Source organism: Manacus vitellinus, unplaced genomic scaffold, assembly GCF_001715985.3.
Source record: "Manacus vitellinus isolate BGI_N305 unplaced genomic scaffold, ASM171598v3 scaffold_14_pilon, whole genome shotgun sequence".
NCBI lineage: Eukaryota > Metazoa > Chordata > Aves > Passeriformes > Pipridae > Manacus > Manacus vitellinus.
The window spans coordinates 15,104,025-15,130,754 of NW_021939063.1; the positions used below are offsets into that span (position 1 = coordinate 15,104,025).

The following is a 26,730-nucleotide window of genomic DNA, read 5'->3' on the forward strand; positions in this document are numbered from 1 at the left end:
ACTGTTAAATGAGCCTGTGCTGCAAATATGTGCTGGTTTTAACAGTGTGAGTTGAAGACATGGACTGACTTCAACCCAAAGTAGTGGTGTGAGCAAGGATCCATTTTTCTCTCACCAGTCTTCACTGAACTGTGTTGCATTGGTCTTAATCTCCAGGTTAGACTAAGTGGCAGTGCCCATCTTTGTTTTAATAACACCTTTGGTAGCTGTGAAGAGGCAATGTATACAATTAATATAGATTGTATAATCTACACAATAAAAGAGCATCACTTTTTTGTCCTGTTACACAATGGAATGACCTCACTGGTTAACCATGCAACTGCAAAAGAAAAATGCTTTCATGTGAAGCAGGGATGAAAATTTGCAAATGAAGAATAAACACTGATGTTTCTGATAACCAAGATGAGCTGCCTGGGTTCTTAGGTGTCTTTTAGACCTCTGAAATAGCTGATTGATTACTCTTGACTTTCTTTAGACTTGTAGGGACACTGCTAAGGGTTTTACTCCATAAATTTGCTCGTGATGTGTTAAAGTGATTTATGTGTTAGAGGCCTCTCTTCTGAAACCAGTACTGTGTTATGGAGAGCAGGGAGCTGTAAGTGGGATTTAAATTTGGTATTGAGTTGACAAACTAGCTCAAGATCTGTAATGCTAGTCTCAGTACTAACTCTTCCTCTGAATGAGTCTCATGATAAATGAGTGACTAGTTGTTTGTGGTGTGGCTGATAAGTGTTATAATGCCAAGTATGATGTTTTAAAATATTTGTGGGTTTAATGCTTTATTCTGCATGTTGCTTTGAAGTTTTCTAGGTCATTCTAGTTTCGTGATGTTCTTGACCCAAAGAATGTTGGAAGAGGTCACTTACCCATTGAGAACTCAGTTAAGCTATGTCTGTATTCAGTAGCATATTTACAAACAACATCCTTAATTTAATCCATGGCAAAGCTTTCCTAGGTAAACTCTTCTCTGATGTGTTAACAAAATTGTCCCTTAAGCAAACTTTGATAGAAAATTTTAATGGAGTCAATTTTCTTCTGCAGGTGATGGTGTGGAAGACCAACTTTGATGCAGATTATGGTGATGCACTGAAAACACAGAAGTCTTGCAGTACTGTGGATGGGTCCCATCACACTGGGGTAGGTCAGCGTGCAGTAATCATGTAGAGTTCCTTCTCAGAACACTTTCTGCAGCTTGAAAGTCCTGGATTAAATGTTGGCTAATTCCTTCTATAGTTTTAAACAATCCTGTGGTGGGTGTGTTCTCCCCAGGCACCATCTTTACTTGGTATTTATTTGAGCTGGAGGATATCTGTTTTTAACTTGTATTGTTTGCTTTGTTTAACTGTTCTTTATAGGAAAATTATCTATAATGATTTTAAAGGGGACATAAGCTTAGTGCATATATGGATGTGTTTTTTTATTAACAGCCTCTGTTTAAGAATCCCTGGTAGGCTTGAATGATAGCTCACAAAAAAAGCAGATGTGAGGAACAGCTGAAGCTGCTAAAGAAAGCAAACAAAACTAGAGGTTGGTTAGTGCAAGGTGAGTGGGAGAGGATGGGAGAAAGCAGTCACAGAAGGAAGGAGGACATGAAAGTACTTATTGATCCTTGGCTGGTTTTGGCTAAATCTGACTTCTTCCTTTTCCTCCCCTCCAGTGTTCTAACTCTAAAGCTATGCAGGCTATGAAACTATCAGTCCAATGACCTCTTTGTTTATTAGCCTATTGAACTGGTGTAACTTTGAACTCTATCTGCTTTAATTTAAAATATGGTGTAGTGTAATTCTGGGGTGAAATACAGCAGAGACAAAGAAAACCTTTCTGGGGAAAAAACCCACTAGTTTCGGTTTGTAACATTCCAGTGAGTGGGTTAAATAACGTAGACAAGGTGTTGGCTAATGGCACATGATAAGTTTACCCTTCCCTGTGCCAGAGCATATTATCCAGTAGTAATTTAAGGAAAGGAAGAAAATGTCTGATCTCTTCTAAAACTTAGTTCTTCATTATAAAACCTCTTCATTATAAATCCCTTGAACAATGACTAACCACCCTGAACATCTGTCCCTCTAACAAAACCATTCCCTTGTGGAAGAGGGTTTACCTGGCAAAACATCCAGCTGGGACCAGCTGTTTCTGTGCTACTGACAGGCAGATCCATGTCATGTGGTGGTGGCTGACAAGGGTTTGATCTGAGCTGTGGGAAACAGGGCACAGGGTATTCTGTGGGGTGTAATATGTTGGTTTGGGCCAGGTGCTGTGTTTTTGCAGAGGGCAAAATGAATCCCTTCTGAGTCATGTGGCAGAGACACACTTTGGTTTGGGAACCTAAATTACTTCAAAGGAGTATTTTGAACTGCCACCCAAATGCAATCTTTGGCTTGGGCATGCAGCATGGGAGCTGCAAAATATGGCTACTACTTAATATCCTTGTATTAAGGGCAGTTACAATTGCTAAAGTTAGAAGGGGAAGAATAAACAGTGTCCTCTGAGAGCTTGTTTTGAATAACCTAGGTTAAGATTAAATTTAGAATTGATCTGAAATGTTCCTTGCTGTTAAAAAGAAGCTGATATCTCTGAAAACGTCTTGGTTTGCTATTTACATATAACCTGAGCATGAAAGTCTTGGCTCTATAATAACTTGTCCATTCATGGCAGTTCTACTCTTTTTTTTCAAGTGAATGCTATGACTTGTATCTTTTAGAAATACATCATGCTGGGCTCATTAAGAGTACCCTCAATGCAAGACTTAAACTTCACTGTATATTAATTTCTTTCTTGTTTTGAGCCAAATGCTTGCTTTTTTTTAATAATGAACTACTTATTTTGGTGGGTTTTGTGTAGTTGAGATGGTTATTTTTCCCATCAAATTCAGACTTTGACACTGCCACCTGCAGATCTTGATTTCATGCCAAGGTCACCTTTTCCTTCAATCAAAAGTGAAGTTGCTCCTTCTTTCTCTACTCCTGTGTTAGTGTGCCAGGATTCTGCCTATTGAATAATCCTGAGATTTTGCAAACATTTCAGGATGTGACTATATTTAAAATAGGCATATAGGTTATTATTTGGTTTTTACGTGCCTAAAATATATGAACACTATTCTCAATGCATCTTGGATCTGTGTTCACCCTTAAGTCCAAAAGAATATTTTTCCAAGGAGAGCTTATGCTTTTGTGTAGCTGTATAATTTTTGTTAGGCCTTGTGAAAGAACAGATAGAAATGAAAACAGTGCAGTAACTGGTTTCTCCTTGGGAGGGTCTGACTTAGATGCAAGAAGAAATAACTGAACACAGACATCAAAACTAGTTTGTCATCAAGATGAATAGGAAGAAAAAACAATCCTAAATAACCTGTGGGATAAGAGTAATGAAATACTGTTGGGGTTGGTGAGCTTGAAAACAAACTTGCTCGAAATCAATTTTCACTTCCATAGGAAGAGGGAGACTGGAGCCTTTAGAAGATGCTGGTTTCTGAGGCAGTTGGTTCAAGTTCAGTGTGAATCAGGGTATTGGATGTGTTTGAAACAACAGATGTAAACTTCAAAGTTGTTCTGCCCACCTGCTTCTGTTTGCTGTAAATATATGAGGCTTGGGAGATGCAGCTTCCTTTGAAAGTAAAACTGATCCATGCAAGGAATAATGCAAATGAAAGGGAAGGTCACAGTGAGCAGGATTTGCAGTCATGACTGTGGTGTAAAAGCACAGACATGAGAGTGTGATAGAACACTAAAGCTGTCAGAAGTGAATTATAAACATGTTAGCATAGATGTGAGACTGTAAATGTTAGATCAGAAGTAGTACCTCTGCAATGAATGCTTACTCTTAAATGATAAGCTAACAATTGTTGCTATTAAGTATTGCATAATCACCTTGAAAACCAAGGTTCAGGGCAAGCTCTCCTGATGTGTGTGATGTGAAGCTGATGGGAAGAAATCACATCTTGCAATCCTGTGTCTTGATCCCGTGAGCGTGCTTGCTTTGATCTAGAATCTGAAGGGTAAGAGTAAATTCATACTTGATGCTGCAATACTGAGTGGTGAGGAAAGTCAGAATGAGAGGGGTGTGGATTTTGCTTGTATTCTCAAAAATATGGGATCTTATGGCTGTCTGGGGTCAGTAACTGTGAGCATTTGGGTCTGTCTGTATGAGGAGTTGTGTAGGATCAGATCAAAGGACGTGTTCACTGTTCTGAAATGTTTTGAAAACATTCATCATACAATTTATTTTTTCCAGGGAGGGCAGAAAATGTGTTGTATTTTGGGGGTTTGGTGGTGGATTTTTTTTTTCTTTTTTACAAATACAAGGAAAGCTTTGTATGTGCAGTTACAGCTGATGTGAGTGTGCAAGAACACTTATTTCATTACACCACAGATTTGCTGCTATTGTTGACCAGTTCCAGGAAGGCTGTGTATGGTCAAGTGTCACGAGCAAATGCTGAAAGTTTGATGTCACATGGACAGTTAGAAAGTGCTTGTGTGTTCATCTAAACTTGTACTCTGAAAATTATGAATAAAAACATCGAATAAGTTAAGTGGGTAAACAGTTTTTCCATGCAATATTATGGAAAATAGTAGATATTCATTGATGTAGAGATTTTTTGCTCAAGTTTAAACATAAACTTGTGTTTGTTTGTGGAGGCATGTTGTAACTCTGTGCAAAATATTATTTTGCAAAGGAGGAGGCTGATGAGGAGACTTTGGCCTCAGCCTCTGCATATAGCTTTCTAAAGAAAAATACCTTAAAGCTTGTTTGTGTTAGAGTACCTCAGAAGCAAAACTGTCTTGAACAGGAGGAGTAGGGGCTTCACATGTCCAAAAGGAGTGAAATGTACAGGCTGCAAGGATTGTGGGTGGTCTGTTATCTCAACTAACAGTATCCTGTCGAGAGAGGTACCTGGTACAGCAGAACATAAGCTTACAGGTGATGGGGAAGTGTTTCTCCTTCCACTGCAGCTGTACATTCTGCAAGCAGAGAACTTATGTAGCCTAGTTTACAGCTCCTGATAGGACTCTGAGACCTGCTCACATGAGTGGATGTGCAGGCAGACTCAAAAACAGGCAGTCCTTTGGCAGGGCTGTGTGGGAGACATGGGCAGAGTTGCAGAGCTGTCCTTTGACACTCTCTTGCCAAGAAGGCTTTCTGCTCTTCTGAAATTCAGGAGCACAAATGTTTTAAATATCTGTAGCTGCTATGAAGTTCAGTGGCACTCAACTGTGGAGATATCAGGTTTGTAAGCATAGCAGCCCTTCCCAAAGGGAAGCTTGGGAAGAGCAGCACTTCAGCAGAAAGGACTTTGAAACAAGTGAGTAGCCTGTGACTCTTCAAATGTGTCTTTCAGTTGAGACAGACATTTAGGCCTCTTTCTACTCTGCTGGGTTTAGAACTTTCTCAGGGCATTGGACTGTGCTTTCTTCTTCAACGGTATTTTAGTCCTGTTGAATAGTGTTGGAGACTAATTCCAAAAAACGTGATCTGATTATAAAGTTGTCTGAGTCCTATAACTGAGTGTCCAGAGCTGACTCCACCTCTCTCCTCTGCTGGTTCTGTTTGTTTGGTGACCTCGGGTGCCTGCTGTGCTCAGCCCGTGGTCTCCGTGCTGACTGCAGCAGTTCACTCTGTCAGCCACTGTCCTTGTGTAAACAAATTCCTCCTGAATTACTCACAGGCCAGATGTGCCTTTTTTTTTGACCTTTTGGCTTCCAAATTGGTAACTATGTCTAATTTTGGCATCCGTTAATACTTATGAATCCTTTTGTACTGTTTTTTTTCTTTTTTAATTGCTGTGAAATTCCCTCCTGGGAATCAGTTTCATTCCATGGAGCTGCAGCTCTTTGCAATTGGATGTGAATGTGTGTTGTCATTTGCACCTCCTCCACCCCTTTCTATTTATTTATTTTTAAGCATTGTAAGGGAGGAATCCTGTATTCAACAGCATGGCTCCAACCTTTCAGCATACATGTGGTCTGCAAATTACTATTTTTCCTGATCTGCTGTCACCTCACTTTCCTGAGCATTCCCACTCCAGGAAGCTTTAATCTGGTGCATGGTTGTCTTCCTCCTGGAATAGGTAGGTAGATTATTTGCTTATCAGAACAGCAGTATAATGTGTGCTCAAGATGTTTCCACTGCTCTTGATAAGATTGATCACAGGATGCTCAGGAGCTTTCCCCATGTCCTCTCAAGCAGGGTGGTTGTGGATGGTTACCCATCCTTTCAATGAAGGAAACCCACTTACTGTTGCAAGACGTGGCCTTGTAATGGTTTTGCAAGAAGACAGAGATTAAACAGGAGCAGAGGAATGCTGGTTGACATGGCCTGGCATGTGCACTTGCAGCCCAGAAAGCCAAACATGTCTGGGCTGCATGAAAAGCAGAGTGAGGAGCAGGGCAAGGGAGGGGATTCTGCCCTTCTACTCTGCTCAGGTGAGACCCCACCTGTAGTGCTGTGTCCAGCTCTGGGGAAGAAGGACAGTGGATCTGTTGGAGCAAGTCCAGAGGAGGCCACAGTGGTGGATCAGAGGGCTGGAGCACCTCTTCTTTGGGATTGTTCAGTCTGGAGAAGAGAGGGATCTGGGGAGATCTTGGAGCAGCCTTCCAGTACCTAAAGGGTCTATAAGAAAGCCAGAGAGGGGCTTTTTACAAGGGCCTGTAGTGACAGGATGGCTTGATGAAGAACATGAGAGAGGAAAAGGCAGGGCATAAGCACCCTCAGCTTGGCTTTCCAAGGAGCTCTGAATGGCTGCAACAACCTGCAGCAGCTTTGCCTGGTAGTGGATGGGAGCAGCTGTGCTGCTACAACTCTTTTCCCTTGTGTTCTGGTTTGACAAGATTTCTTGCAGAAATAAGAGGATCAGCTTTTAATTTCTGTCATCTTACAGTGAATAGATTTGTTCTTAGACTCTGGAACAATAAGGCGAGTCCTGACAAGTCATTATTGGTCAGAATAAAAATTGCCTTTTAAGTTCAGCATCTCAGGCTAATTAATGTAAATTCTCCCACTTAGGTTGCTGCTGTATGTGACTTGGTTTAATGCTTGAGTCATAATTCAAAGAGAAGAAACAGAGGCAAGATTTATATTTTTTTTCTAGGCTGCTATTCTGTGTCAGCTTTGAGATGGATGAAGATAGCTCAAGCTGTACAGAAAAGTTTCTAAGATCTCAAACTTTTCTGCTAAAATCCAAACTCAAGCAAGAGTAATAACAAATGGGTGTGTTATAGTATGTGTCTGCACGTGCTTACATGTGTATATGTACATAGCATGCATTTTTATACATAAGTAACAAATGTAGGTATGCACATGATAGGTATGTTACACAAGAAAACAGGATGGGGGAGCAGTAGTTCAATTCTTGGTGAAATTTCTTACGAATAGTTTTCATATTTATCTTTTTGTTCCTCTGGCACCTTGTTTCCACATGAAACTGTTCATTTGAGGTTTTTGGTGCTGTTATTTTTCCAGGAGCAATGTTAGAATAGATAGTTGAGGATCACCTGTACAACAAAGCTTAATTATTCCATATTGAGTTCTGGAAGACCTCTTCTTATCTCCTAAGAAAACACTAGGACTGAGGGGGGGGGGAAATTGGTTAAGGGAGGTAAAATGCCTAAGCAGAGTGGGAAAATACAAATCTAAAATGTTGAAGGCTGTCCTTAGCTTTTTCTTCTTGAGAAATACAAACCTGCTTTATTTTTCAATTTTTTTTTAACAATTGGTAGTCATCAAGTTTTACCTGTCCATGCTCTCTTTCACTGGGCTTGCCATGTTTGCCATCACCGTTCCCTGTTTTCACTCATCACAGCAATGCCATTTGTGCTTTTGGAAATGTAATCCATGCAAAACTTTCCCGTGTTTCCTCAATGTTTGTAGAGGGCTTTTTAGCCATTTAAAATGTAACTCAAATTGGAAAGGAGCTGACTATTGAAGATTAGTTCCTGTTATCACTTTTTTTTTTAGTAAGACTGTTAATTACTGTAGTATTGCATTAATTACTAATCATTTGGAAGCCCAAGCTTTGTTAAGAGTTACGTTCCTTACAGTTTTTGGGTTGTAGTGATCCTCTCTGCCAGAGCTTATCAGGAACTGCAGCTCCTGTTCCTTCCAGTGCTACTTCTCCTTGGAAATCTTTCTACTTTTTGTATAAAACAGAGATCACAGCATGAAAAACAACGAGCCTGCTCTTGGCTGGCTCCCAGCCAGCTGGGGCCATAGTACATGTAGTGGCGTTCAGTGTGAACTGACTGGGAAGCATGGACAGCATAGCTGGGATGTGTTTAGCAGCCTGCAGAGATGCTTGTTACCTGAAGTTACCTCCAAAACCGTGGTACTAATGTCTGTCCTGATTTAAAGGTGACACTTTCAGACTGTGGAGGTAAGTTAACTGGACTGACAGCGAGCCACAGAGCGAGGTCACTGAAACATGGGAGGGGAACAGCTTTCCCCTGCTGGCAGGCAGGAGCAGAGTGAGGGCTGGAGGCTGCCCAACAGTATCACTTGTGCTGGTATTTCTGCAGTGCAAGTTTTGGTCCAAGTGCAACCTTCTCTGTATGGGCAAGCAGGTTTTGTGCATGTTTGAGTACCTTAGCTTGCCATCAGCTGTTTCCCCTGGGCATTTTGGTCAGCAGAGCTCAATGCTGTGATGCTGCTTCCCTTAAAATACACGAACCTGCTTCATCCAGCTGCCTCTGCCAGTGGATCACTTAGCCATTGACACAAGAGTGCCTTGGAATTTAAAGAGATTTGAGATGTACCTATTACCTCTAGTTCTTCTTGAGGTTATCAGAAGCTTTGTATTTATGGGTTTATGGCAAAACATGGCTGTTATGGTAGAGGTGCCAAATTTTAGTGGCTTGACTTGGTATTCTTAGTAGCACGAATAGGGAGGAGGGTTCTATATAAATAATTTCTGGCCTCTGGCATATCAAACCCAACATTCCTTTTGTCTGAAGCAAAAATAAAAGGGAAGTGATGTTCTTTTCACATCTCTTTTTTTCTCTCCCTCTCTCCCTCCCCAGTTCCCTTTGTAATCACAACTTGAATCCTGAAATAAGAAGTGAATGGTCCTATAAATTGTTTCACAGAGCTAATTTAACTTGTATCCTAGTTCTGGTTGTTACCCCCTGCTGGTTTGGACAGTAGACGTGGAGTAATGTGCATGTCTTGAAGAATGTGATCACTCCAGAAATATCAGTGTTGCCTTGAGAAGGGGATGTTCAGTCCATGATATTTTGTAGGTAGCAGGGAGGACTGAGGTACCTCTCAGCTTTTCATGAGCCCTCCAGTCTAGCAGGGTGTGTGTACTCCATCTGACCTTCCTGTGGAACTTACCTTGAAGCTAAAATGCTTCCACTGGATGTCACTGTTGCTCTTGGAGAACACATTTAAAATATCACTTTACCTGTGGTGAAAATGACTCCTTGAAATAGAAGACTTTTAATGGTATTTCTGTCTTCTTTTGGATTAGTAGGATTGGGGTCCAAATGAACAGTGTACACCACCTTTGGGATTTTTCTGCTTTTAGGAGAATTTTTTCAGCTAAGATAGTGAATTTAATTGCACTTACTGAGTTTTAATACATTGAATGTCTGTATTGAATTGAATATATTGGATGTATGTGTTGGTTAAAGGGAATGCTGTCTTTCTAAATACTTGAAAATTAAGTCTGGACTACATCATATTCCCTTAAAAAGCACAAAGACAAAACCCTCAAAGCAAAGTGAAAATTGATTTAAAGAGACTTAAAGGTAGAGCTGAACCTACCCCCCTTGCATCACTTGGTTCTTCCCTTCCAGTGGAAAAAGATGAGGAGAAAAGAAGTATTTCCTCTGGATTGAATTGTAAGAATCCTACACTTTATTAGTAGGTGTAAAATTCAGAGAGGAAGTTATTGTATCAATATATCTTCTAACTATCACAATTTAAAAAGCAAAATGGCATTTTTTAGTTGTCTCAGCCGGTTCACTACAGATGCACATGTGTTGTGTAGTTAAAACTTTCCCCCTGCCCCCCCATCAGCACTGTAATTCCTGGCCAGAATGCTGTTTAGCCTGAACAATTTTTGTAAGAGGCTCAGTAAGAGACCTCTGGAATGAAGGCTGATTAATTTTCCCCTTCCCCCAAGTAGTTGCACTGTGCTGTCTTTAAGTGGTTGCTATAAATAAATCACTTCTGTTTTCCCTTTGTCACTGAGAGCTGTATTGTATTCAGAAACTGCTCATCTATTCTTCCTTTAATGTTCAGCTGCTCCTTGCTCTACTCCCAGGGCTTAATATGCAGATGTTGTAATAAGATATTTAATGGCAAATACATTTGTTTGGTTGTGCCAAATGAATTGCGCACTTGAACTCTGACTAAAATAAATTAAACCTCTGCAGCAGTGTCATTGTTTCTGGTGCCTGTCCCCAGCATTCAGCTGGCACTTTACCTTGCAGGTGAGTCAGATGAGAGCACAGGCATCTCTCCCTGTAGTCATGATGTTCCTTGGTACTGAGACTGACACAATTCTCTATTTTTGCGATGTTTTTCTAAATCTGTTAGAATTTAAATCACCGATGGCTGGCTCAGCACATGATACAGATTGCCATTAGGAGAAGGGTGGCAGTAGTTTGATCTGTAAGGGTTTTCTTCTTCATTCTTAGGGACAGGAGCTGATTTAATCTGCTTTTACAAAATTTGAAAATGTTTTTGTCTGGGGGCAATTTGATTCTTCCTCAGCTGGGTGCACACTTCTTTCGAGTGACTTTAGGTAGTAGTAGGTACAAGTTGTAGTCTGACTGTTAAAGGAAGGTTTCCAAACTTTCCCCTCTTTTGTTAAACTGTGAAGTTTAACACTTCAGTTTCTCTGCCTGTTTGTGGGCAGTGACTCAAAGTTCTTCTGTAGGTGTGGGTGTTGGATACTTGGCTTTTGTACCTGCTGTGGCGAGGGGGGGGGGGGGGTTAGGCAGGGTGTGCTTGTTCCTAGAACTGAATATTCAAAGCCCTTGGTCACTTGAAAGCCTCCCTTGTGGAAGTCACTGCAGTGACACACTGACACAGTTTATTTACTGGCTGGCTGTGTCCCTGTTTGAGACAGATGCACTGACTCAGAACCTCAGTGCTGAAGGCTGTAGCTGTGGTTATCTGGATGATGATGATGATGATGGGCAGTAAGGAACCTTTCAAGAAGTGATATTTGAAATGGGACAGCCATATTTTCATGCCTCTGGTTTTAATAGTAGATACACTTCTGTTCTTGGGGGTTCTGCCGCCAGTGAGTACCTTCAGGAGCCCACATGGCCTTGCTGGAGGTGGCTTGCTTGGCTTTTTGTGGAGGTGGCACATAGCCTGTGAGCTGAGCAATGTGGCATCTGACAGCTCTGCCCCTGGCTGCAACTCGACATGGTGAGGGACCACCTGACCCCTAAAACATCAGTGTAGGAACATCTCTGCAGCACTGCCCTTGCAAATATGCCAGACTCTTAAACTCTGTGGAGTGTAGCAAAGAGAATATCAACTCTTGAGTTCAACCCAGAAGCTTTTTATGAAAAGCTGTTTGACATGTGCTATAAAGATGGAGGGAGAAGATCTGTCGGTACAGTCATTTTTCTGCTTCTGTGAGTCAGCTTGTTCTAATGGGTTTTGAAGTGGATAGCTCATCATCATTTGGGGTTTTTAAGTGCAGGTTGTATGCAGTGTTAGCTCACTCAAATTTCTGCTGTGCCATGATTGACTGGCCTGAAGTTACATCATCGAAATAGGCTAGTCAGCCTTAAAATAGCAAGAAAACATGGTTTTTGATGCTAGTTACCCATTGAAAAGCAGGGGTTTGTGGGTTTTGCTTGTTTTTACTTTTAAATATAAGCAGCAGGTAGCAGGTTTGTAAGGCTGGCTTTATCTCATCTCTGCAAGAACATATTTTAGTTGATTGAATCCATGCACAGGTGAGCAACATGTGGCTCTTGGGCTACCTGCAGCACAGGAGTGGTTGGAGTGTGGCTCCCATGCCAAGGCTGTTCAGTGTGACCTGGAGTGTGGGCTGTGTTGGCCAAGGGCCTGTAGATAATCCAAATTATTCAAGCAAGTGGGAGGAAGCAAATTAGCAGAGGCCGGTGTGGCTGGTACCACCTGATACCCAGCTGCATCCCAAGCCTGTGGTGGAGCAACAGGGATCCCTGAGGAGCAGTTGTTAGATGTATCCATTAAACCTTTCCCTTCCTTTCCTGCTCCTTATGCAAAACTGGCCTTGTGATGCTTGGCTGTTTGAGGATGGTTTGGTTGCAGGCTCTGGAAGAGCAGTCGGCCCTTACCAGCAGCAAAGCATCCTCCTGGCAAAGCTACTCCTGCTGTGGCCTCTTTTCCTTTTCTCTTCCTTGCCCCCTCCAGTCTCCAGCTTCCCTAGGTAGTCACGTTTCTACTCTTTGCACTGCTTTCTGCATATTTTGCTTGAATGTTGGGCTGAACCTCAGCCTTGGGACCCTTTCTATGCCCTAAATCGGTGGCTCCCAGCAGCACAACTGTTTTATGTATATTTATTTTTTAAAATATATATTTATAATTTTTAGGTATACGCGTATAGATATTCATAATGTACTGAACAGTTTGGGGTTTAAAGTTATGTGAGCTGGTCTAAGGTCTTGTTGCAGTTTAGTTGCCCACCTGCACATACCTGTATCAAATACAGAGGTGAGCAGGTAGATCAGTACAGCACTGATGAGAAATGCATTCCTGGTATTGCATGTGAGAGGAGAGATGGAAGCAACTCTTCATTTCTTGCTTTGGAAATGTACCTGTGGGAGAACTTTTAGAGACCATCTTCCAATCTGTCAGAATTCCTTGCTGTCTTTGCTGATTTGTGAACTTCATGTGAGTAATAAGTGCATGGGATGGAGCTGCACCAGGCATCGGGCCATGGAGAACTACATTTCGAGTGCTGTGATCTTGGCTTTAGATTCAAATCTTGTCTGTTAGTGTAAATTGAGAAACTGAAGTCTGCAGTTGCTTAACCAGTCGGCTGCCTCCTTTAGTTAAACTTCTCTGAACTACTTCTGGTGGTAATGCAGATAAACAATGCAAATAGTGTTTGTTGTAGAAGAAAGGTACCATTTTGAAAGAAAAGGAAAGAAGAATAAGTTCTTTAGTAGAGATCTATTTGTGTTTTTCAAACTTAATTTATTCTGAATGAAATATTCAAGCTTGCATAACTAAAGCAGTTGAAATTGAAACTTCAAAGTAAACTTGTTCTTATTCTCATTGAGAAGGAAAACCAGTTCAAGATATAAACAAAATTAAAATTACTAAATCAAAACTGTTCCAATGCATATCGGATACATCTTGCTTCTGCTGAACTTAACTGCAGTACAGTGTCTTTGCAAGCACCAAACATGGAGAGAGGCTTTAACTTTACTATTGGAGTGAAAATAATTGGACTTTTCTCGGGGTATCTTACTTAATTCTTGTAATTTGGATGTAGTGCTTCCATGTGCCTCCAATAAGTCTTCATTTACCTGTAGTCTGTGCCTGTGGACCACATGAGCATGCCAGAGCTCTTTGCACACATAAAGCTTGAAGCTTGCAGGATTGCTTCAGAATTGTTATCTAAGGTTTACCTTTCCTCATCGAGGTTTGAAAACAAACACAAGCACACACAAAAAAATGCCCCGAAAACAATAAAACCGCCCTCCACCTGGGACAGGCAGACAAGTCAGCAGAAGCTTTTCCTTTTCCAGCTGTGGCAAGAACAATTCCTTTTCTCCTTTGCCTGTTTTTAATAGCACAGACTGTCCTAGCATAAACTGTCCTTTACTGTTTACCCTCCATGAAACAGAAATCCTTCTCCAGTTGTTTGCATCGCAATAGCAGATTATGTCTGTTTATTTTTCTAGCAGTCAGAAATGGACAGTGGTATTCATCATAAGAAAACAAAAACTCAGGATTCTGGTAGGAACCACGAGCAGCAAGAGGTGGAGGCCAGCCTTGCGAATACCCTGGAGCATATTATGGGACAGCTGGATGTTCTGACTCAGGTATGGTTTGCTCTTTAATTTTGGAATGACAAAGGTACCTCTGACTGGAAGAATTGGAAATGTTTTGCAAGAGTTTCATAGAATAAAAATGTGACTAGTTCAAAACCTCTGCTTTTTAGTAGTATTTTGATAAATCTTCCATCATCTGTTTCTCAGCTTATCTCTATCAGTTCCCTCACATTGACTTCCAGCTTAGGCTGGAACTCTTCCTTTATGTTCCTTTATGCTGCAGTGTCTTGGAGTGCTGTGTGAGCCAACTCTGAGAGACTGTGCTATTAGCCAGGGTTTATCTAAGGTGATGCCTAAAGGAGTGCTTGGCACAACAACTCTGTTTTGGTGAATAATCTGTCTCTCCTCCCTCCCCCATTATACTGCAGTCTATAGGTAAACTCCGTTCAGATCCTGCTCCTTTTCCCCCACCCATCATTCACCTACACAGTCCAATTTCTGCAGTATTCTCCTCCCATCAACAAGTCTGGGCCCTTCTGTGCCTCGTTGCTAGAACATGCTTTTCACCCACAGTTACAAACAACTAATCCCAACATTAACAAACAGTTCTTTCTTGGAGTCACTGAGCGATGCTTGAACAGTACCAGCCGTCAATGGTGATCATCACAGCATGTGTTTACTTAGTAAGAATTTGGGGATAGAGCTGGTTTTTTGTTAACTAAATAATTGCTCATTGCTCCTGTGAAGAAATACTGTTTCTGATTATTGTCTGGCCCTGAATTTCATTGTGTGTTTCTGAGGTATGTGACAAGCATGGGATAGTAAACATTGGTGATCTCCTGTAGCTGAGACCGTGGTGGTAGGATGGAAAAATCTGTGTGGGAGGGTTTGTCTGTGGGTTTAAATGTTATTTCTGAGAAAGAACAAGCAGGTCTTGAACACTTGGTATTGAACATACTGATTACTAGTTAAAGATAGCTCTTTGCTCTTGAGAGAGTTAACTTGTCAAAGTACTTGTCAAAAAGTGCAAGATGATGGGTTAGAGGGCTCATCAGGGGATTGAAGGCTGATTTAGGGATTAAAAAACATGCTAGGACTACAGGCAGTCTAAAATAGTGTAGGATGAAACCCAAAAGGTATTTAAGTTCACTTGGCAGAAATGCAAGAAAGCACTTTTCCTGTGATCTTTAAAAGGCTGAACACTGGAGGAGGGGAGGGAAATCTCTGACACTGGGCCCTCATACTTGTGAGTAAAAAGCAGCCCAGTGTATACACAAAATATTTTATTACTGTTTTTACGTCTCCCTAGTAAGTTTGGAATGTGATTGTTATCTTTCATTACATAAATCAGATCCACATTTCTGATGATGGATGTGTAATGGCTCCTTTTCAACTTCATAGGTGTTTAGAGGAGGCAAATATTGCAGTAAACAGTACGTGTGGGATTTAACCTAAATATAAGCAATGCAAATATCTGTCGAAGATATTGTGTAACCGTAGAAAATTCCAAATGTTGTTTAAACCTAGCAGAAAGAGAAACTGAGATCAGTGGGGGAGGAATAAATTAGTAAGTTTAGGATAAAATTGGAAATACCCCGAAATAGTAAAAAACCAAAAAGCTGCCTCGAGTAACTCTGCATTCTGCAACCTTTTACCTTTTTTGTAGCTTTTTTGCCATCTTTGAAGTCCTTAATTTCTCATTGGTTCTAATCTGTGTGTGTTGTGTATTAACACCATTTTAATGCATTTGTACAGGTAGATGTTCGTGACACACTGTTGAAGTGGCTTCCTAATTTTTCATTTTCATGCCAAGGTTTTGATATTTAGCAGCAAAACAAACCAACACCAAACAAGCTTAAGCAAATGAGCCCGGAAGAAATCCTTGTTCCTGGACTAAGGGAGGAGGTTCCTCAAAGAGCACGGATTGTCTTTGTTCTTGTCATAGTTTTCAACACTGTGTTACCATGATATAATGTACCAGTGGGGGAAGGTTAAAGTTGTGAAAAACTACTTTGGGAAATTATGCAAATATAGGCCTAATTTATTTTCCTAATATTTTTTTCTGTAGTTGTCATTTCAAGGCTTAAACGTGGTATCATGTAAGAGTGGGAAGGAGAGAAAATACTTTCAATTTCTGCTGAAAGGGGTGATAGTAAGACATCAGGCTGTCATCTCTTGCCAGCACACAGCTTTGTTCTCTGCTGCACACTTGAAGATGCATCATCTGCCACTCACAATTATTAGTACCTTCCCTCTGCTGATTTCCAGATGAAATGAGGTGTTAAGTACTTGGATCCAGTGGGATTTTTTTTTTTATTCAATTAAAAGGTCTCTTCCAGCCAGTCACCAATAACTGAGGCTGTAGAGGAGTTGTGCCACACACAGCAGACTTGCTCCATCAGTTTGGCACCTCAGTTCTTACCAGAGGGAGATGAACCAGGAGAATCTGGTGGCTGTTGTATATCACAACTAGCAATAACCACTATAGTGAATAGATTTACAAAGCTTCATTCTTACATTGTTGATTTTGTGCTAGGATTTAATTCTTTAAGGTTTTGGCAACTTTCAACTGGTCTTTGATTCAATGAAGCCCTTTTCTCTTCCTCCTTCCCAAAACCCTGTCAGGGCATCTTACTTGTAAGAAAGTGGTTTAATGTGACCTGACAGGGTCTTTGTATTTTCTCCTAAAAGTGGTTTGTGTTTGGCCATACTTCACATGCAAATAAAGTTAATGTTTTACTGCCTTTTTTCAGAAGAGTAGTACGTGCTTAATAATTCTGTTGCCTTAAAGAGAGGAGTGAAGTTGAGACCTTGACATAAGTTAGTTGTTTTTGGATTGCTTAGATACTCTGCTTCCCCTTTGTAGGGAAGCAAGCAATTCACATCTGGCAAAGGAATGAGGAAGATGACAGTAATAAATGTATGATACAGATGATTTGCTCCTCCCTTTCCTGCAGCTTAGTATCTTGTCAGTGTCTCAGTGTTTAAAAATCCTTTACTGGCATTTCAGAGACACGAAAAGTAGGAAAATGCAGGCTGTTTATCAATTAATTTTTTTAGTGAAGGATGGATCTCAGTATCTCAGTGCCTATATGAAGAGATGTGGTGAATATTAAAGTTTAAGGGGAAAACAAGGTGATTTTTCTCTCTTGGATAACTTCCTAGAACAGAACGGTGTGTTTTGGCTGAAAAAAAAAAATGAAGCAGATCTTAAAGGTTTACTTGGTTCCAATGCATTTTCTGCACTTAGAGCTGAAGTGCCCTTCTGAAAAGATCATCTGTGAGTAACCATGTTGGCTGCAGTGGAAAACTTGCATTTGCAATGATCATCTTCAAAGAGTTTATATATTCTTGTCCTCACTTCAAACACCTCCAGCTGCTGTGTTAACTCTGTTGATCTGGTGGGCAGCAGGCACTGAGGCAAAAGCTGCTGGTTTTATGTGGGAAGGGAGATATCTTCTCCAAATGGAGAGTTCAGAACCAGGTTAGCATAAAAATTCATAAATAGCTGCGATAATCCACCCACAGGAAATGGCTTTATATGCTTCCCCAAACTAATCTTGCGTTGAAGCTGGGAGAAAACAACACAGTGAAATGGAGAAGACTTGATAAATCTGTAAAATAATCCACAGCCTGAACTGAAGGACAGTCTAGCTCATGTGAGATTAAAGGATTATTGCACTGCAGAAAAGACTGCAGGCAGAGGGGGGGAGAAAAATTGTTTTAAATGAGGGGTTTTTAGCATAAAAAAGACTGGGACATAAGTGAGTTGCTTTTTAATTAAAACTGAAAATGTTTGTGTGTGCAGCGCTTATAATGAAAGTGAGTAAAATCAAATTTTTATTCCTTTTTTTGAGATGTGACCTCCAAAGCTTGTGTTGGTGAGGAATGAATGTGGCCCCTCTCTTCTGAGAAGCATTGACTGTAAATTAAGCAACTGCTTTAGTTAAATATATGCTTTTGTGACTTCAAGTAGTTACAAGTCAAGAAGAAAGATTTTGGGGGGGGGGTGTTTCATAAGTGCTTCTACTTTTGCTTTGCACAAATGTCTTGGTTTCTGTGTTGCTGTCAAGACCTGAACACCCATGGGTTATAGGTGAACCCAAAACACAGGAGAAAAACTGCAGGGAGTTTTTATTCCAAAAGAAAAGGTTTGAAACATTAATAAAAAAAGTTCCCATCTGAAAAACCTGTGAAATGTTAGATGAGCTTGCTTTTTAAATCTTAATTTAGAGGACAGAGAGGCTATTTCTTATGAGTCAGACCCATCTCTTGGATATTCAGTAGCTTTGATCTCTCACTCAAAACAAATGAAGTGCCCTGCTTGTTACCAGTCCTCTGTGTAATTCAGCAGAGCTCCTTTTATTTTTGTGAAATATACTTCCTAAATATACTTGTTATAAAATCTTCATGCAAATACATTTTTCTTATTCCTAAGACTGCCTAAATTAAGTGCACTCCTAGGGATATTTCTGTATTAGCAGAACACTGTCTGAAGGCTGGCTTTTCAGGAGTGCTGATCATCTCCCTGGATGTTCACAGGACCTTCACCTTCCATTTTCCTTCAATGGGAAGGAACACTAAACACCTCCCACAATTTGTTTTCACAAGCAGACTTTGAAGAATAATATAAATTGTTATTCAGCCATTGGATACCAGCAGCTGGGTTCATTTAGGTGAGTGATTTGCATTCTTTCAGAGGCAGGGGACGGATATGGGAAGGCTTTGAAGTCTTTGTGGTTGGGGAAGACCTTTAGTCATTTGGGGTTCTAACCTCTGTATTGAGCAGTTGCTGTCATGGTACGTGCCTGGATGTTTTGATGTAGCTCATCATAACTTGCTGTGTTTTATACTGTGGTGAAACTGGAAGTCTCCTGACTGCTTTTGCTGGGCTGGTCTAGCCCCAGAGGTCTGGGAGCTCTGCACCAAGGAAGCTGCCCAGAAGCCATCAGCCATTCCCTTCCAGAAACTTGCAGGATCTGATGCAAGTGCCAGCAGTTTAGCTTTGGCTGATCGACTGCCAAGACTAAAGCAACAGCAATGGGTGATGAAACAGTGTCAGTAAGAGGACAGTAAATTGAAAGGCTCAGGTGCAGAGGGCTTGTGTGCCTTGTGTCCCCACCCTGTGTGGGAGACACTGGCAGACCTGTGGCTCACTGTCTTCGTGGCTGGGGTTGATTTAATACAAAGGGCATCCTTTTCTGTCCCCTGGGGTCCCTGAGGTCACTGTGATACTGGTACTGACCATGCTGCTTGGTCTGGCAAATACTTGATGGAACTAGAATTTTTGGGTTCACTTGTATGATTTTCTTACTGTAAAAAGCAGAGTGAGCACCACATGTGATCACTTGTTGCTGTACTGAGTCTCCCACAGGAGTAGATTTGTGCATTACACCAAAGTTACTCCTATAATTTAGTGAAAGGGTTGGTAAACTGAATTCAAGTAGCTTCAGAAAGTGTACTGGGAGGTGGAAGAAGAGATGGCACCTGAGGTTGATAGAATGGTTTGAGTTGGAAGGGACCCTAAAAATCACGTAGTTCCAACCCTGCTGCCAGGTTGGCTTGTTCAAAGCCTCACCAATCTCATTGTAATAATCAGAAGAGGAAGTTAGCTGAGCAATACTGATTTTGAATTTTATGACTGTTTCTTTCTTGTAGTGCTTTAGGTTGCTAAATGTAAAAAAATTCTTTACTTTTCAAGTATCCCGAGTAGCACGTGTCTGACTGCTGGCTCAGGAGAGCTGGTGGGACTACAACCTTCAATAAATGTGCAAAACCTGTGTTGAGGGGTCTGTGGGACCTCCTTACCCACAGCTATACAGCAGCACTGAGATGTTCCTGTCCAACTACATGTGTTGTAGGAACAATCATACAAGTTTGGGGAATTTGAAGCATGTCCATAACTTAGCCCAGTGTGAAATATTCTATGCAAATAGGCTTTGTGAGAATTCACCTTAGCTTTGCATTCAAAGCTGTTGAGATGGTGAGGAGCCAGAGACCTTATTTAAAATGTCTGGGGTAGCAGTTCTTGTTTTACTCTGAGCTCATGAGGAGCTGTCATTTCTGTTAGAAATCATCCCACTTTTTTATTTTAAACCAAAACCTACTTTAAGTGTATATTTGATCTCTGAGATTAAGGCTTTGACCACTGGAGTTAGGCAGGTCCTGGTGTGTGAAGAGCCTTTTGCTACATTAGGTATTAGTAGCTATGAAGGCCTCATACCTTATACTGAGATGGGGCTTATTTCCTCTGCTGATCTAAACTGCCAGCTCTTGCTGAGAGTGCTTCAGAGTGTGCTGAACCCAGTATCTGGTTTGGGTCCCATTTAAAATCTGTTAAGATACGAATTTCCCATGAGGAGGGCAGCCCAACTCTCTCTAGGTGTGTGTAGTACTAGGAGGGGTCTGCTGGGGGTCACGAGTGCAGTGGCTGAGATGGAAAGGACACACTGACAGCATGTCAGGGCAGAACTTAGTATGGTAGGAAGAGAAGCTGCTACTTGCCTGACAGGTTCATGGTTGAACTTTTGCTGCACAAGTTCTCCCATGAGCCTTTCATCTTGCAGCTGGAGTTTAAAATGCCAAACCATGGTTAGTGGAAGGAGTTAACTTTTTTATTTTTGGTAAAAGGCAGGTTTAGGACTAACCCTTCCTGCGGTGGTTTATATGACTCATTGCATTAGTTTAGAGAAGGGTTCCAAAGCTGGAGCTTACCTGGATATTTGATAATTCCTGATTCTGCACAGGACTGGATATATGCTGAGGGTTGTATTTAGCAGATGTTGGGGGAACATTTTAGTGATTCACGTGCAATAATGGGAGCCTCTTCTTGTTGATATTCCTCAGTTTAACCGGTGTATTGACAGGTTGGCATCTGTTCTCCTTTTTTGTAAGACTGTTTTTACTTTCCCGTACAGAACCAAGGGGCCTCCTCGGTGCTGTACAGGAGCCTGGCTCCAGGTGTCAGGAGTTTGTGCCCTGCAGGTACCTCTGAACCCACTCATTAGCACTGGCCAAGGAGGCACCCTTGGATGCTAAAGCAGCATTTTCACGGTGCAGTTTACTTGTACTTCCTGGCCATGTTTGGAAATGAAGTGGGTCTGAAATGACCATTTTTAGGGAGAACCATAAGAAGTTATAGCAGGGTGTGTAAGTCTTTGAAAACAAACCAGCGTTGGCCGTGCTGGTACAGAGGACAGAGCTCTTAAGCCTCTGACTCCGGGTCAAACTTGGCAAGTCTCACTCTGTAAATCCATGGGCCATCTGTGGTCCTCATTGTACCTCTTGCAAGGCATCCATCCCTAAGTTTTTTCCTTGTGCCCATAGAGTGGAGTGGAGAAACTGTGGGCATGGAAACTTGGAAACTTCTGCATTTGTGGCGTGTTCTTCTGCAGGTGCATTTTTTTATAAACTGAAAAGAAAATGCTGTCTTCATAAATTAACATGTCAGATGGGAAAGAAAAATCCGAAGAGGCAGAAGTAATGCTTTTCTTGGGTTGTTTGATATGTTAGTGCTCTGCAAAATCTTTTTAGCATATGCTTAGAAAAACTGGTGGAGCAAACTTTTGAGGATCTTTTTATGTAAGTAAAACTAGAAAACTACTTCTGCCTCCTTTGAGATCAATGGAGAGAGGGATTTTCTGTTATGAATAAACAGGAATAGAAGTGCAAGTGTCATATTGTGCCTGCACAGAGCCAAGAGCACAAATACTGTTCAGCATCGTGTCCCTTGTAGGTTCAGCCAAGCTGTTGTTACCTGATCTGAGTAACTGTTGTATGGATACTTTTTTGGGGGAGATCTCCAATTCCTGGTGATCAGTCAGAGCAGTGTTCTGTCCCTAAGGTATTAAGTGGCTAATTAGAGCCGGTGTGAGTGGCGCTTTGAAAAGCTCCTGAGCTGCTTGCGGGGCAGGATCTGCACCTTTGAGCTTGCACAGCTCGTCCCTTAGTGTGATGAGCTGAGCCTTCGTTATTCCACCCTTCTGTGCCCTTGCCCGCCTGCCCCCAGCTTCAGGTTAAGTCCTGCTTTAGCTAATAGCAGCCATCTGTCTAGGTGGATCTCTCCCGGCAGGGACTCCCACCGCGGCTCCAGAGGGTTGCTGTCGACCTCTGCTCCCTTAACTCTGTTTCCAAGTTTTCTTTGGCGCTGGTAGAACTGGTTTCTTTTGGCATTCAATTAGCACCTGCTTCCCCTTATCTGTCCTCCTCAAGAGCCCCTGAGGGGCCGCTGCAAAAGCTCCAACCCTGAGGCTGCTGGTTCTCAAACTGCCTCTGCCGCTTCATCAGAGAGGGGCATGTTTAAGAGGGGCTAAGGAATAGATACTGATGAAAGCACCTTGGAACTGCATCACAGATCACTGTTATTTGGGTTGAGGGAGTAAAAATAACATGGAGGAAGAGCATAAGGGGCTTGTCATCAGGTAGGCAAGCGTGACTGCTGGGTGCCTCAGATTAGGTGTCCTGGGGGAGGGTGGAGCTGAATATTCCCCAGAATTTAAAAGGCAACTTTTTTTTGTCTACATACTTTCCCATTAATGTTCCAAAGAGAAGAGCAGGTTTTTTCTATGCTAAGTCTGTGAAGATAAATGAAGACAAATGTTGCAGGAAGTGTTGGTAGAAGTGATTTAAATTTTCTTTTCTGTGAAAAATTCCATATTCTGTCCTGGTGTCTGTAGTAATACTCAGTACGTTACTGTAATGTCAGAAATACTCCTTAAAAAAATAAATAGGTTGATCTTTTTTTCTCGTTTAAGCCTGAGCTGTTAGTCTTCTGCCAAGTTGAGGCAGGACTTCAATAAATTATCCAGCATTTACTCCCTGGTGCGTAATGGAGACAGTACTGTGCTCCTGACACAACAGGAAGCCCAGATCCTGCCACAGAGTGTGAACCTGGCTCCAGTGACTCCTCACTGAATCTGGCTGACAGTGCTTTCCTCCGTGCCTTAATTGTTGGTTCGTTATCTTTGGAAAGCCATCGCAAAAGCGGGCAGGAGTTGAATGGGTGCAGTTTCATTTGCCTCCCAAGAAGGACTTGCTTTATAAATAGCAACATGGAAATACTGTAAAACTCTCAGCCTCTAATAAAGGAGCTTTTCTTTTCTGTGCAAGTTACAATGTAGCACTAATAGCAGCTGGGCAGTATATATTTGTGCTTTCCCTTACCTTCCTAGGATGTCAGATGCCCTGTCTATTTTGGGCATCATATATCCAACTCTAAATGGACTGTAGTCATCGATTCCTACTTTGGACTTCCTGGATTTCATTTCTGACTGCTGCTTTTCCACATTTAGTTTCCAAAAAATACTTACTGCAAGCCTTCTGCTTATACTTACGTGCAGTTTCCATTCTAATAAACATTTTCCTTACAGCTTTCTCACAAATCCAACACTTTCTGAGGTCTGCCTCGCTCGCGCTCAGTCTCACGGTGCTGCCTGTAACAGCTCTTAACTCGTATTGACGGGATCATGGTGGCAGTAAATCATGGAACAGAGGAACCACGAGTAATCTGGGCATTGCTTCTAGCAGGGCAGTGTGGCCAGGATGTTAATTCAGGTGATTATCTTTCAAAAGGAAATTTGATGCAATGTTTCATTCCCCCTCTTTTTAACGGAGTGTTGAGTTACTAGTTCATTTTTTAAATGGAAAAGCCAGGATCCCTACTGCTTTTCATTCTCTGTCTGGTTGTTTGAAGGATAAAATCTTTGCTGTAAGCCCCTGGTAGACATTCAGCCTGCTGTGTTCTGCCATCAGTAGCTTTGCTCCTGATCTCTAAGACAGTCACTAGGCAAATGGCATGGGTGGATGTGAAAAAGGTTAAGTCCTCTCTCCTTGAATAGGTGGGAAGGGCACCTGAGATGTTACCTGCTGGCTCCAAAACATTTGTTCTGGTTCTCTGTGTACTGCAGTTCTTGTGCCTCAGAGGGGTGGCAATAGAGGAAGAAAAAAACTTAAATGCAGCTTGTGCTGTAGCCCATGGAATATTTGGGCAATGCTGGGTTCATTCTTTCAGGTGACGTTTTCTACAGCTGCAGCAGTGCTCTTCTGCCTTGCCACAGGTCAGAAATGAGAAATATGTTAGAAATAAGCTTTGAGCTATGCTTGGGGAGGAAAAAAAGGTGCATTATGGTAAATGCTGTGATGCACAGCCCTTCCTGACTTTGTTGATCAAGATGGCTTTGCCTTAGTGCCTGCTGTTGTTTTCATTATGTCTGTTTTCTCCCCCACTATTTGTCTCATTCCCCAAATCATTTTACAAGAGACTTTTCATAGTCTCAAGTGGCCTTAGCCAAGCTATTTCCTCTCTTTGTGCTTTCGCTTCCCCAGCTGTAAAATGGGGATAATGAGACCTGCTTGCTTTTGTCAGGCACTTAGAGATGTGCTTACGAAATGCGCTATTAAAAGGCTTTCTATGTATAACTGCTATACAAACAGCGGTTGTCCAAGTTTATTTGAATTACTTTATTAAAGCCCAAGGTTCTGAACATCCTTTGTTTTTAACAGAGGATGTTATTTATGCAGTAAAAATGCCCAAAATGTGAAGCTATTGATTGTTGCTGATAAGTTTATGGATATTAAAGCATTAAATCATCACCGCCCATTATCAGCCATTCTGGTGTCTTTGGAAGCTGAAAGTGGTTGTGCATTGCTGGGGCCCCTGATTATCTCAGAGTGATCAATAAAAGGTTTTCAGCAGAAGCTTTTATTGCCACGTGGTTAAAATGTTCTTCCTTTGCATCCTGTACACGATGACTTCAGCTCGAGGAGAGAGATAGAACAGTCCTTTGTGGGGTAACTGGATTACACAAAGAAATGTGGGCATTATGTTGAAGTAGATACTGCTACTTGGAGTTTCAGTTCCCTTCCACCACCTGCTGCACTCCCTTATGCTGGGAGCGTTTTCTTGCCTCTCATTGTGTTTGTCCAGCAAGTTTTGAGTGTTTTAATTACAGCAAACCCCACAGTATTCAGGGAAGGGAGGAAAGAGTTGGAAGCCAAGAGGTAAGTAAAATCAGAACTAAAACTGGGCTAGACTGTTTAAAATCTGTGTGTCTCGTTAGCAGAGGAGTGTCTGGTGTCTCATGAATGTGGAAGGACAGAACCTGTCCATGAAAGGAAATGCAGAGCCCCATCTGAAAGCATCGAGTGCTGAAATGGATGCTCAGTGGTGTCTGCAGGAGAGCTTTGTACCCAGCATCTTCTGTTGCTCCTCTCTGAAGTCCTGTGGTCCTCTGCCCTGCTAAAATGCTGACACTGGAGTTCCAGCCCTGAAATACCTCTAAATGCTCCTGTGAATTTAGCATTTCATTGCTCACTCAGAGTACAGTGTGTAACGTGGCTTTGTGAGCAGCTCAACAGCAACTTTCTCTTTGTTTTGCAGACAGTTTCCATCCTGGAGCAGAGGCTGACACTCACTGAAGACAAGCTGAAGGAGTGTCTTGAGAATCAGCAGAAAATCATTCAGAACAAAACGAACTGATTTCCCGAGAGAAGTCGGGAGCTGAAGGCATTGGGAGGTTTGAGGTTGTTTGTGTTCCCAACAGGCTGCGTGTGACTTGCTTTAACAATTTTGAGCACAATCTATTTTTCAATTGAAATGTATAGTTATTGTATCTGTAAATAGCTTTGTTACTTTACTAAAATAAAAGGAATATTTTATTCATAAGCGTGGATAACAGTTGTGATCTCTTGTGCTTTTCAGAGGTACAGCAGCTGGAATGTGGACTGAGTACTAACCAGGAAGGTTGCCCCTCTCCCACCTCTGGTGCTGCTAACTCTATTTTGAAGTGTTCAAGCATCTTGGAGTTGCCAAATGCCTGGCACAGGCTGTATTAGGCTTGTTGCTGAGGTGTGTGCTGGCTGTAGGTGACAAGCAAAGTGCTCTCAGGATATTTTGGGCAGTGGTAGCTCACCTCTGTTCTAGGGCCATAAAAAACAGGTGAGGGGGACTCAACTGGCACCTGTCTCAACCAAGTCCCAGGTGGTACCTGGCAAATCTGACAAAGAGCAGTTGAGACCCTGGATGGTGTTTGTGTGATTAAACCCAATGGTGAGGTTTAGCCTGCTCCCTTGTGCAGTATATGAAAAACAATTGCTTGAGGCTGGAAGAGAGGCCCTGGTGTGTCAGATGCAGGGGGGGTTCCAAGTGGATTTTGCTTCCTCTTTGCTTCTTAAATTAAAGACAGGGTAAGGGGAGAGGAAGGCAATAAATAGTGGAATGTTTTCTCCATTGTGGAACTCCCCTCTTCTCATACTGGACTGCCTTTAAGTTTTGGTCATTTTGCAGATGTTTTCACAGTTGAGTAGCTCATCACTGGCACCCTCCTCCCCTGATTGCTCCTGACTTTTTTGGGACTTTTTAGCAGGTGTTCAGTGTGTAGCTGCACAAGAATTTGGACTTCTGGGAGATCCTGTTCTCCAACACCTCTTCTGTTAATACACACTGGAAGTCTGCTTTCTTGCAATAAACTGTGACCCACATTCCTGGAGAAATGAGCCGCAGGAACCCTCCTCACACTGTCAGATCAGGCTCCTCAGCCTGGTCTGCCTCAGTCCCTGCCCTTGGTGGTCCCTCATGCCACCACTGCTTGCCAGCCTCACACAACTGCCAGAGCCAATCTCCAGATGTGCTGTGGGCACTCTGGACTCTTGCCTGAGGACTGGCTGCCATCCTTACTTCTCGTGGGGCTTAGCTGATTTTTAAGGCCAGCCTGTGTGGTTTTGCTTTTGGGTTGGTTTTTGGGTTTGCACCTCTTTCTGTTGCAGGCTGTGTTGGCTGGTACAGTGTCTC

General features: G+C 42.0%; 1 protein-coding gene across 1 annotated transcript in view; it reads left to right on the top strand.

Annotated features, from left to right (window-relative positions):
* Window positions 1-25,599, top strand: part of POC1A (POC1 centriolar protein A) — a 55,849-nt gene extending 30,250 nt beyond the window's left edge. Inside the window, exons 9-11 of the mRNA XM_018068566.1 lie at window positions 1,042-1,137; window positions 13,857-13,994; window positions 25,321-25,599. Coding sequence (XP_017924055.1) covers window positions 1,042-1,137; window positions 13,857-13,994; window positions 25,321-25,419 — 333 coding nt within the window. The 3' untranslated portion in view covers window positions 25,420-25,599. The remainder of the gene's footprint in view (window positions 1-1,041; window positions 1,138-13,856; window positions 13,995-25,320) is intronic.
* Window positions 25,600-26,730: the final 1,131 nt, after the last annotated feature.